Source organism: Ammodytes marinus, assembly GCF_949987685.1.
Source record: "Ammodytes marinus genome assembly, chromosome: 20".
Taxonomy (NCBI): Eukaryota; Metazoa; Chordata; class Actinopteri; order Uranoscopiformes; family Ammodytidae; genus Ammodytes; species Ammodytes marinus.
The window spans coordinates 15,749,868-15,761,619 of record NC_137224.1 but is presented as its reverse complement, the minus strand read 5'-3'; the positions used below and the strand labels follow the sequence as shown (position 1 = coordinate 15,761,619).

Genomic DNA, 11,752 nt, shown 5'->3' with positions numbered 1-11,752 from the left:
TTAATCTTCTCATCAAACTCCTTCCTTTAAGTTTTTACACTTACTATTACTGACCAAAACTCTGAGTCTGATATACTCATAGTGTAAGAACTGTGTAGGCTATAGGCTGGCTCGTACAAGTTAATGCTGTGTTAAAATTATAATACATTGCAGTATTCACAGTAAAGATCTGAATATATTACATTTTCCTATTCACAAGTGCTAATAATGGACATTTTCACTTCATATGATTCTTTAAAGAAAAGTTATTTAAGAAAGCATGGCTTTTCAAAGTGGTTCCTTCATGTTTTTATCACATTTTTTAAAAGGAATTGATTTACTGAGAAATGGCCGTGGTCAAAATGGCAGTTTTCCAGGAAATCAAAGAGCCCCAATTTAATAGGAAGGAATGTCAGTATAAATACAGGATATCGTATACATATAAAAACACAAAATAAATAACTGATCGGCCTCGGAATATAAAGGGTTAAATTTGTTTGGACAAAAAATATACTCTGTAAGAAAAAATAGAGATGAAGTTGCGGTTTTTGTTTGTCAAATAAGAAAACTGGCTTATGTTGTTGGAGCCACGTTCGGTCAACAGTTTTCATTTAGGGGATAAATCAAATTAATAAAACATTGTAAAGGGGAAACTGGTACAAAAAATAGTAATAAAACAGTTGCAAATAGTTGTCTGGCGATTAAAACCAATAAAACAAAAGGTTTTCAAAGGCAGATGTGTGGATAAATACGACAAAAAGTGAAAAGAAAAGAAACTTGTATTAAAAAAAAAGTCATTTAAAGGCATTTGACAACCATTTCGACACACATATTCTAAGTTCAAGCAAACAGTGACAATTGTGTTTTTATGTAGGAAGTGCACAGTGAGATTTTTTTTGTCATATTGTACATCAAATAAGAAGCTGGTTACATAATACACTTCATTTGTTGTCTGTGTTTTCTCCCACACATCTGACAAAATATGCAGACGGCAACTTGTCTCTGTCAGTACAGCTAGGTCAGATTATTTACAAAATGGCTGTTCTAAGCGATCCAATTCACCTTGTAATTCATTTCTTCCTTCTTTTTCCAGTATACAAACAGACTCTGAAAATGATTGTCATGATGTGTTTTCAAGTCTGAGTGGCGTAACACTGATATTGCATCAATCACTGTATACATGTTTTTCCATTATTTGGAGAAACCAATTATGTGTCCACTGTCATACTTATTTGGCAGTTGTGCGCATCGTTGTCCAAAAAGGACAAAGATTATGTCAAAAGCACTCAGTCTTTGGAAGAATTGGAAAAAAATAGGTCAAAAAAATATAATTCAATCCCTGGATGTAGGCTAATGGTCTACTTAAAGCTATAGCGCGTAACTTCTGTCGCCCCCATGAGGAATTCTGAGTAAATACAAAAACACTGTCGGTGCATCTACATGAGGTAAGCCTTCGGTGATTGCCCATGGATTTTATACCTACTGCTGTACGTCCAGGTTTTTTCTTAGCAGAAGAATCAAGAACTAACATTTTGTGGGCGCTTCTTGAGCTCGAGCGCAAGTGTCAGGGGGAAACCCCAGTCTGTGAACGCTGCCATACTGAGAAATTCAAAGAGAGTTTTGTGGAGCTGATAGGCTTGTACAACTTTGAGTCAACTCATTTGGCGATGGTTTGAATGTAACCAACATTCATCCATATTAGAAATGTACGCACTATAGCTTTAATGTCACATCCAGCAAAAGGCACAATGGAAGAATTCAAAAGTTCTTTGGTATGGTCATAGCTGATGTAAGCGGTCCGTACAGCTATACTCGAAAGCTGGTGTCATAGTGTTTGACAGCTGATGGTCCTATGTGGATAGCACTTTGGTGGTTGGTCGGTCAGTGCTGCTTTCACCAGTGCTCCAAGTGAAGGTCCATGGCAGAGTTCAAATGAATGTCTGTGACGTCCAGGAACTCTGTGTTGAAGATGCTGGGTCCAGTGGGCGCAGCCACGCTGAAGGCCGTGGCCGAGCTGGGCGGCGTCAGGTCCAGCCACTCCATTGTCTCCCAGGGCGTCTCGCTGAAAGTCATGCTGACCATGCCCTGCACCTCGGGGACACCTGAGGACACCTTGGTGCCCATGGGCGACAGAGGGGTGTCCAACAGGTCTCTGTTTGTCACCAATTTGTCATGTTGTGGATGGTGGCGCTGGTGGTGGTTGTGGGGGCTGCTGCCGTAGCCTTCGCCGTCATCGTCCTGTCCCCCATTCTCCGTAGTCATTTTAAGAAGCCCCGCCTCTAGCCCGGCCCGACCAATGGGACCTCCTCCCAGCAGGTTCTCCAGGTGGCTCTCTGCCATGTGATTGGCTGTGTGCTCGTAAGGCAGCTGCTGGGCGGGGGACAGGTGCTCGTAGTGTCGGTGGAACCTCGGGATGAGGAGGCCGGGACACCCTGGGGACACAGTAATGTGAGGCACAACTTTGGTTACACAGGACCTCTCCCTCACTTCCCTGGCGTTAGCTGGCATCTCTTGAGAAAGAGAAAGAGGAGAGGAGGGAGGGAGGGGTCACAGCACGAACTGGGATCTGATGTCACTGTGTGTGGGGGGGATATTTCAAACCACTGCATTTGATGGATTTACATGAGGTTTTCATTTTAGGTGAGAGATTGCTGGTAAATAGGGTACATTTTTTAACGTTGCCTGTTGATTGGTTACATTAAAACAATTATTTTCTGTATTATATTTATTTGATAAATATACAACATTTGCAATATCTAACTATATGTACATTTGCATCTCTTTAAAAAAACTAAATGATGTTGGATAAAGCCAGAGTAAAAATCTTTATTTGAAAAAAAATCGTAAAAATTGCACATCTGGCATGATTTTAAGAAGGAAATGTACGAATAATCAGACTATTAACAGCATATGAAAAAATCCTCAAGTAATAACCTTCAGAACAGTGCTATGAATAATAATGGGATGTTGAGCTGATATACTTCTAAACGTGCTTTAGAAGTTGAGATTTATAATGGCTGTTAAAGATGGTTGTATAGCAGACAAATTATAGTAAATTTAGTAAGTATTATAGTATATAGTAAGTATTTAGGATATTTTTTCTTATACTTGTATGGAAGAAACTCTCAAAATTGACCAATGGTTGAGAAAAATATGTTTTTGCCTGCAGTGTCTGGCCTTAAACCGTCTTGCATATACTGTATATGGGCATTGCCAGCGAATACAGCTACTATAATAGTAGGCCTATGTGGAATTTCACCTTACCTCCACTCTCTATGAGCACGTCCAAAAGTTCATCCATCTGCTGACTTCTGGTGAGTTGCTGTAACAGTAATAAAAAGGGTTGTTTCTATCAATGGAATAATGTTTTAACAATTAAAAACCCAATCCAACGATATTGAAGGATTTTACATGAAAAATATGCAAAGCTTTCAAGCAGCTGACAAAGACTTGCAGAGAGAGAGTTTTGGTTATACAAACTTTTCTTGGACACAGAGCAGTTTATTGGTTGAGATGAAACTCTCTGTTGAACCAACTATGAGATAAAAAAGACAGTGGCTGCATTCCAATTCCAATACTTCCCTGGTATTTAGTATGGTAGAAAAAGATTCATAATTTTTAGTGTGGAAATCGACTAGCAATGCGACGGATATATAAGCAAGAAGCAAGTTCAAGGCACAATGTTATGATTAAATACATAAGTAAAGGTATTTCCCAATTGTATGCTTTTTATGTTCAGCTGTAGTATGTAGAAAAGTTCCGAGAAAGAGTATGTCATTTGGAACGCAGGGTCTGTTTTTTTTTGTTTTACCTCAACTCAAATAATGAATACAGACAAAACTGTACTGCTACTTATCAGCAGTAAGCTAATATTGGCTGATAGTAGTATTGGTTTGGCTCTGGAAGCTACTTCTCCAACTGAAAAAAAAACACTTATCCATGTTCTGGTTTGACTCAACAAGTAAGAGGTACATCTGCCTTCAAAACATGTTTGTACAACCTCAACCCCACTCTGCTGCAGACATGGTACAGGGTGGAAAGTTAGTGCAGTGAACAAAGCGAATGGATGAATAAAAGCAGTGCAATACAAGTGATGGACTTAAAGACAAAAAAAGAAGAGGAGAAAGGTTGAAAGGTGGAATTACAGCAACGCCGATAGGGAAAATAAAAAATCTCTGGCCAGCCATTGTCTGCTGTTATTTTAGCATGGATTTGAGTTTACCTGCTTGACTGCATCCTCATAGCATGGGGGCTGTCTTAAGTCAGATGCATCTGATTCTGAGCTACTGAAGGCGGGGGGAGAGACCTGGCACTTTTGGCCAACATGCCGAGCAGAGGGCAATACTGACATCTATATGAGAAATAGGTGAAAAGTGACATTAGCCCACCAATTAGAATAGGGGAGCTTACCCAATGCGAGTGTTTACTGTGGATTTAAAATAGCAAAAATAACTAAAAATCCGGCCCTTGTGACGCAATAACCTCCTTGCATTAAACATTGGGTTGGCGTTGTGTTCTTGTAAAGGAAAAGTCAACAACATGTGAAGGAATGTGAGATGAAAACAGATGACCGCTGATTTTAAAGAGTGGAGATTGGACGAGGGTGACAATGAACCTCATAACAAAAAGGCAATCGTAGAGTCAAGAGACAGAACACATATTAATAGAAGAGAGAAACACGGTTACGTGACTGTGAGGTGATTCAGATGAAGTAACAGTACATGACACCGACATGACAACATTGCAAAATCCCCTTGGTGTTGACGTAAGTGTTGTTTACCTTTGGTTGCATATTGTGGTTCTCAGTCTTGGCTGAGCCGCCGTGGCCACAGTCAGTTGAGTTGGGAAAGACTCCCTGAAGGCCTCTTTGGTCAGGAGGATAAGAACAGAGCACCGCCTGGCCATTCTTCTGCTGCATCTGCGGTAAGCAAAGAGTCCAATGGAACCATGTATATTAAAATGTTAAAGCTTAAATAATAGATCATATACTGTACATGAAGGCAACATTAAGAGATAAATGTGGTTACTAATGTGTACACCTACCCAAGACTAATGGTTACTTTTGGTAGTGTAGAGGGTACGTTGGTGTTTGAACACTTTGAGCCTTGAATTACATTATAACTATTGAAATATTATTTTTTTATTACTACACTCTACATTGAATTAGCCCATGAATCCATACATTATTGACTCTCTTTAATGTAATACAATTAGTACAATATTACGAGAAAATGCTTTTGCTCGTTCCATAATGTAATGACTGACCCACAAAGTAATAAGTTGTAACATAAAGTACGGGCAAAACGTTTTTACCTTTTTGATTGAGCATTGTGTTACATTATCAACATTTTTGATTTTATGATTAGGGGAGAACGGGGTAAGTAGGCACACTTTTTACTCTACTGAGAATTGCTCATCACCTAAACATCTTTCGATAGGCATTCCTACATTACATTGAAGCTTTAAGTGTTGGCTTGAAATGTGTACTCCTCACTTTTTCTATCTTATTGTAATAAAGAAGAAATTAATCATCAAAAACACCCTTACACATTGTGACAATCAACCCCATCAAGGGGTCGGTTGTCATACACTATGGGGTTGTTTGTCACAATGTTATCTTAATGGGAATAATCTTGAAAAGAAGGAAAGAAAGTAGAACTACATTTGAAAATGCAATTGCATTGTCAAGTTGACAAATAGGCCTATATAACTTACTGTAGCCTTGGCAGCTTGTCTAGTTTGGGATGCACTGGGTTGTTTTGATTGTGTTGCCCTTTTTTCCTTTGCATGCTAGCTGCCTTTTCCTGCTCTATTCTTTCCTTCTCTGGGGTGTCAGTGAGGATACAGCTTGACAATTTATTTCGTTATTGGGTTCCTTTTCTGGCTGTAGCCTTTGGATAACTTGTGACAACCAACCCCCCCAAAAATGTGACGACGAACCCCAACTTGAATTTTTTGCTAGCATCAAGGCCAACAACCATCTGACAACTAATTAGCTTGCTAACCACAATCTAAACTATAGTTTACCCTTCACACTTTTTATGGGTAACAAGTGTTTTGTTATAAACCCATTCTGTAAAAGCCTAGAAGAAAAATACTGAGGAGCTAAATATTTTCAATTTGACATGAAAAACACAAACAGTCCTCTCACCTCAAATGCAGCAGTCTAACTCCAAGGAAGACTATGTAGGTGACCTCTTATCCCAATTCTGGATGTTTACATACCAAAATTTCACAGACAGCGCCTTCTGGTTCCGAGATATAACGATTGTGACAACCAACCCGTGTGACAAATTACCCCGTTCTCCCCTACTATTTTTTTATTACATGTTGGGCTGTTGTTACATTTCACGCCAACAATCCTCCTGTTAATAAATCCATCATACCTGCATGTTGCATATTCTGTTATTGCCGCAGCCACCGTCTCTTCCCAGCGCAGGTGACAGCAGGTAGGGGTTGTTAGGAGGCGAAGGCTGGGGGCTGCCTGAAGGCTTCCCTATGGGGGAGTCTTGAGGAGAGCACTGTGGACTGAGGAAGGCGGACATGGTGGACGGGCTGCCGGAGGAAGGGGTCGTGTCCATACACTGTGGCCCACCGGGGGCCCCCATGTTGGGGAGCGGGGCGTGACAGTGGCCCAGCTCCTCCATGCAGCTGCCAGGAGAGCTCTTGAGCTGTTTAGGAGAAGACAGAGGACAGCTGGAGGACAGGGACATGGGCTCCTGCTTGATGGTCACCCCAAAGAAGTGCTGTCCCATCATGGCTGCGGTCTGCTGCTGGTGCTGGTGGTGCATGGAGGGGTGAGACGGAGGAGGGACATTGTCCTGTGTGGCTCCATAGCAACGCTTCCTCTTGTGGAGCTGCATCTTCAGCTCCTCAACCTGACAAAGCATGGTGATAAGGTAAATATGCCAATTATTATTTGAATATACATCTTGCGAAATTTCCCTGTAAAGATATTAAAGCTATAGTGCGTACATTTTTTGTATAAATGAAAGTCGTTTACAATTCAAGCCATTGCAAGATGAGTCGACATTTGCGTCAACTCATTTGTCAAACTTCTGTCGCCCTCATGAGGAATTAAGTTTAATAACACTGTTGGCGCATCTATCCATGAAGTGATCACGCATGGATTTCATACCTTCTGCTGTACGTCCAGGTTTTTTCTAAGCATCAGAATCAACAACTGAAACATTTCTTGGTCAATGGGGATTTTTCAGAGCTCCTGCGCCGGTGTCAGGGCCGACACCAGTTTGTAAATGCTGCCATACTGAGAAATTCAGAGAGAGTTTTGTGAAGCTGATAGGCTTAATCTACTCTGGGTCAAGTCTTTTGACGATGGTTTGAACGTAACCGATAAATCATTTGTATGAAAAAGTTACGCACTATAGCTTTAAATGTCCTTATGCTGAGCCTCTTATAAGGCTTTTTGTGTCTGACACACTGATGCTTACTGCCTCTCACCTGTCTCTGCTCCTGGTGCAGCTTCCACGTCAGCTCCTCGATCACCTTCTGCTTCTCCACCAGCATCTTGTCTTTCTCCGCCTCCACCACCACGCCCTCCCCGGCCCCTCCCCCAAGGCCTCCGTCCTCCAATCCCAGCGCGGTGGGAGAGGGCTGCAGGGCGAACTGCGTGGTGGGGGAGGACATGGGCACGTCGCTGAAGCTGTCAGGCAGAGAGCCGCTGAGGGAGAGCTCTGAGGAGGCTGGGGAGACGGGCGGGCTGGAGGAGGTGCTGGGGTAGTGGTAGTGGTAGCCAGCCTGGGGCGGGGACTGGTAGGTGGAGGACAGGGAGCCCGTGGGCGTGACGGGGAAGGTCACCGTGGTGATGTCAGAGGAGGAGGAGGCCGAGGGGGAGGAGCCGGCGTTGTTGTTGGAGTCCTTGAAGGGTCTCAGGCGCTCGATGAGGGCCGTCTTGGTGCCGGACACGGGCATGCCGCGCATACGCAGGTGCTGCCTGAGCTCCGATACCTTAGAATGGAAAAAAAGAAGAGATGTTAATGTCAAATACAATCTTCAGCTTAAGGGTTAAAAGATGAAGGAGTGAATATCTCCCCACAATCTAGCTACCTGTCTGTACTGTGTGTGCTGGAAAAAAAAATCTGGTGTTAATGCACAGCCTAGGCTCTGTAAATGGATATGTAAACAAAAGGGTGCCGTATGTCAACAATGGGGGCCCACCGTAGATTGCAACATGCCCGTTTACAGAGCCTACACTTTGTATCTGGATTTTTATTTGGCGCACACGGTACAGAGCCAGAATCGCTGACTCCACCTTTAATTTCCTTTATTACACTTACTTTCAGGTCATCCAGGTTAGCGGGCAGGGGCCCAGCTTTGACCGGTGAGATGTTGCTTTGGTTGGGATACGTGTTCTTGACCGGCGAGGACGAGTTACTGTTGGCTTGGCTAGATGGGCCGTTGGAGCTACAAGCTGAAAGCTGCTCATTGACTCCTCTAGAATGGGACAATTAAGACGTATGAGTCACGTTGTTAATATAATAGTTAAATAGTAACAAGGTGAACAAATCCCATGTACATTTTTTAAATGTGCAACTCTTTGAGCCTTTTTGGTTCTCAAGAAAATGGTTTGTCATCGATTTAGCTGATAAATATACTCCTACTTACTTGTGGTTTTGGTTCTGTGGGTGAGGCTGGTAGCTGAAGGAGGGCTGCCTCTGCTGTGCCTGGGCCTGGGCCTGTGTCTGTGGAGTGTGTGTGTGCTGCTGTGACTGCGGGTGTGTGTGGGCGTGTTTCTGCTGGCTCAGGATCTGCAGCTGTAGGAAGAGCTGCTGCTGCTGGAGGAGCCGGGCATAGGCAGAGTCCATGGGCGGAGGGGACTTCTCTGCCTTCTGGTCCGGAGGGATGTACTGGTGGTACTTGAGCTTCTTCACCTTGGGCTTCACATCTTTGGGCTTCTTGTGTCGGTTCTTGTCCGACGTCTTGGACTGTCCAGAGTAAAAGGCAGGGGGGGAGATAGTATGAGCATCAGGGGTTCAACTTATTCAAGAAGAAAAAACTATAATAGAATAAAATAAGATAGAATAAAATACAATACAAGTTTTTCCAGAACATACTGTATACACACAAGAAATGTTACGTATTAAAGTTACTGCATGTATTTACATATATAGTCAAGTTGTTGAAATGAAAAAAATTATAATAAATGGCATACATTGCCCTATCTGTAAAATGGAACGGTATTCATATAATGTAGATTGACAATCACCTATAAGATATTGAAGAAAAACACATGGATTTTCCATAAAAACATTTATGAATTAAACAGTATCAATCAAAATGAGTATGCTACATAAGTCCAATTTAGTTCATTTTGTATAATGGAAGTTAATGAGGTGTCAGCCTATGTCCATGTAGAGAAAATCCAGCATTTACCAGTAATGTGTTGAGATTTCAAGAACATTTCAAACCTCAAAACCCACAAGGTTTCCAGACTTTCAAGACTCTATACAAACCCTGGAGCATGCAAGTTAAGTTGAAGTGTTGCTGACCTTGACAATAGCAGGAACAGGTATTGGGGGAGTAACCTGGCTGTTGTTGGCACCACCTTCCTCCTGGCTTTGATCAGGTGGGTCTCTGGCTGCACCTCCCTGTTCACACAGACACACAACACACTCTATAAAGTATTCTCCAGGTCTTTGAATATGAGTGGACAACAGGCCAGTTGAAGATGGTTATTGGGCCCCTGTAATGAGGGATAATTTAACAGGTGCATTTTCCCTGTCTTGGTATAGCTTGTTAGCGTTCTAGGTGGATTGAAATAATCTATAGCTTTGGAGGTATTTCGTCTGACAGCTGATGAAAAGTCAGAGAATCACCCAGTTCTTACTTATTTCTTTGAGCAAAGCAACTGATTACATTTTAACTGATTACAACTTAATGCGTAGCTTGAGCTTAACCGCAGCCAGCTGAAACATTCAAATGTTCACAGTAATGATTGAATAATATAACAGTGGAATTGCTGATAATACTTTTGAAGTATTGTTACATAGCGAACCAACATTCTTGGATCATGCCTCATTTGATAAACTGGTGTGTTTACAAGTTCCATTCAAACAGGTTTATCCATCAAGCTGTTTTATGATCCCCTCCGTCTGACAACCACCTCTCAATATTTAACAATTAGATCACAGTGCAATAATAAAAGTGAGTTAAAATGAACAAACGATTTCCTTTATTTTAGATTTTTCCGTCTGGTGACGTTGTTTTTTGCTATTGTTTCCTTAGATTTCATGATTTTCTTGTGAACATATCTGTTTTCTTTGCTAGCCTGTGATACTTATTTCTCCCTTAGGATTCTAACTTTGAACTGAAGAGGCACGGGGACTGCTTGCCAGACAGCCAGTTTGCAATCCAAATGGAATAATCACACCCAGAGGGGCACACGTATTGATGTTTCATTTGCAGAGGTATTCCAAATAGCTCCAAACATTCATTTCCAACGGTCAGCAGGAGACAGTTAGTGTTGATGATTTAGTTGGAACATTTCAAAGAAAGAAGACTATACAGATACAAACAACCCTGTTCTGGCATGAAGTACAAGTGGCCGTTAGAATGAGGTCATCAAGAGGTAACGCAAGACACTGCATGTTTTCATTAAGTTTTCACTGCAGGCAAAAACATTGTTTTTCAAGCACTGTTAAATGTTCCGATTTTTGGCTATTTTGCTTCCATAACATGTCATTTTTCATACAGGTATATATAAATGTGCTAACATGATTTAGTAAGATATTGCCAAATTTGCGTGTTTAATCAAACATTTCTGAAAAACTGTCAATACAAAAAAAATCATTGTTTTACTGTAAGTAATCAACAGGCAAAGTGTCATGATTATATATATATATAAGCCAAAATGTTTACCCTATTCACCTTCAGTGTCTCGCCTTATAGGTATAAGCAGTTGGGAAAACTAAAGGAAGTTTATTTCAACGGTCAGTGGAAAACAGAACAGACTGTAGCTCCAACTGTCACCACAGGAGGGCAGCAGAAGCAAAGTCAAAAAATGTCAACAATATCAGAGTGAAAGATAGATGGAGGAGAGGGAGGAATTATGACAAAATAAACCTAAAACAAAACGTGTGTGTGTGTGTGTGTGTGTGTGTGTGTGTGTGTGTGTGTGTGTGTGTTACCTGCAGTGGGCTGGTGAGGGCGGGTGAGGATGAGGAGGAGGGCGTACTGCCTGTGGGCTCAGATGAAGGGCAGGCCGAGCCCTGTGATTCGTCACTGCAGTGGTGCTGCTCCGGAGACAGACTCTCACTGCTGCTGTCCTCCTCAAACGCATACGAGTCCTCCTGTTTAGGGAACTTACCATGGTTTACTGTGAGAGAGGAGAAAAAAGGGAGTGGGGGGGTCAGTTAGTATGCATTACCTCTCAGATTACTGAGAGCCCCAAGAGGCTAAATAGAGCATGCTTTTTAGTCATTAGTCAATGTAGTCCAGTTTGTACGACATATTTTAGTTGTGTGATGGTTGATGATACAGTTTAGATCATCACTTTATCAAGTTAGTTTGTGTAACATGTCTCTTGCTCTGTTAAAAGGCCTCTACACTGTGATTGAGGGGGTCCCACATACAGTAAATATAGATATTAACAACCAAAGGCAGAACAGTTTTTTCTTTTTCACCTGGGCGATTTCTGTGTTTCTTTGTCGGCTTTTTGACTGGTTTGAAGTTGGCGGTGCCAGTTGAAATGCTGTGCACTATTCAGAATGAAGAAGCGTTTGAATCAAAAATGTTTAACAGTAGGGTAGTTTGC

The 11,752-nt window shown here is 41.9% G+C and overlaps 1 protein-coding gene across 1 annotated transcript in view; it reads right to left on the bottom strand.

Moving 5' to 3' along the window:
• Positions 1 to 1,872: 1,872 nt before the first annotated feature.
• myocd (myocardin) overlaps positions 1,873 to 11,752 on the bottom strand; it is a gene marked incomplete at both ends in the record, with an annotated part of 28,204 nt that continues 18,324 nt past the window's right edge. Inside the window, 10 exons of the mRNA XM_080048685.1 lie at positions 1,873 to 2,489; positions 3,244 to 3,301; positions 4,202 to 4,330; positions 4,760 to 4,897; positions 6,366 to 6,857; positions 7,441 to 7,947; positions 8,277 to 8,433; positions 8,605 to 8,924; positions 9,489 to 9,587; positions 11,127 to 11,314. Of these exons, the coding sequence (XP_079904811.1) occupies positions 1,873 to 2,489; positions 3,244 to 3,301; positions 4,202 to 4,330; positions 4,760 to 4,897; positions 6,366 to 6,857; positions 7,441 to 7,947; positions 8,277 to 8,433; positions 8,605 to 8,924; positions 9,489 to 9,587; positions 11,127 to 11,314 (2,705 nt within the window). The remainder of the gene's footprint in view (positions 2,490 to 3,243; positions 3,302 to 4,201; positions 4,331 to 4,759; positions 4,898 to 6,365; positions 6,858 to 7,440; positions 7,948 to 8,276; positions 8,434 to 8,604; positions 8,925 to 9,488; positions 9,588 to 11,126; positions 11,315 to 11,752) is intronic.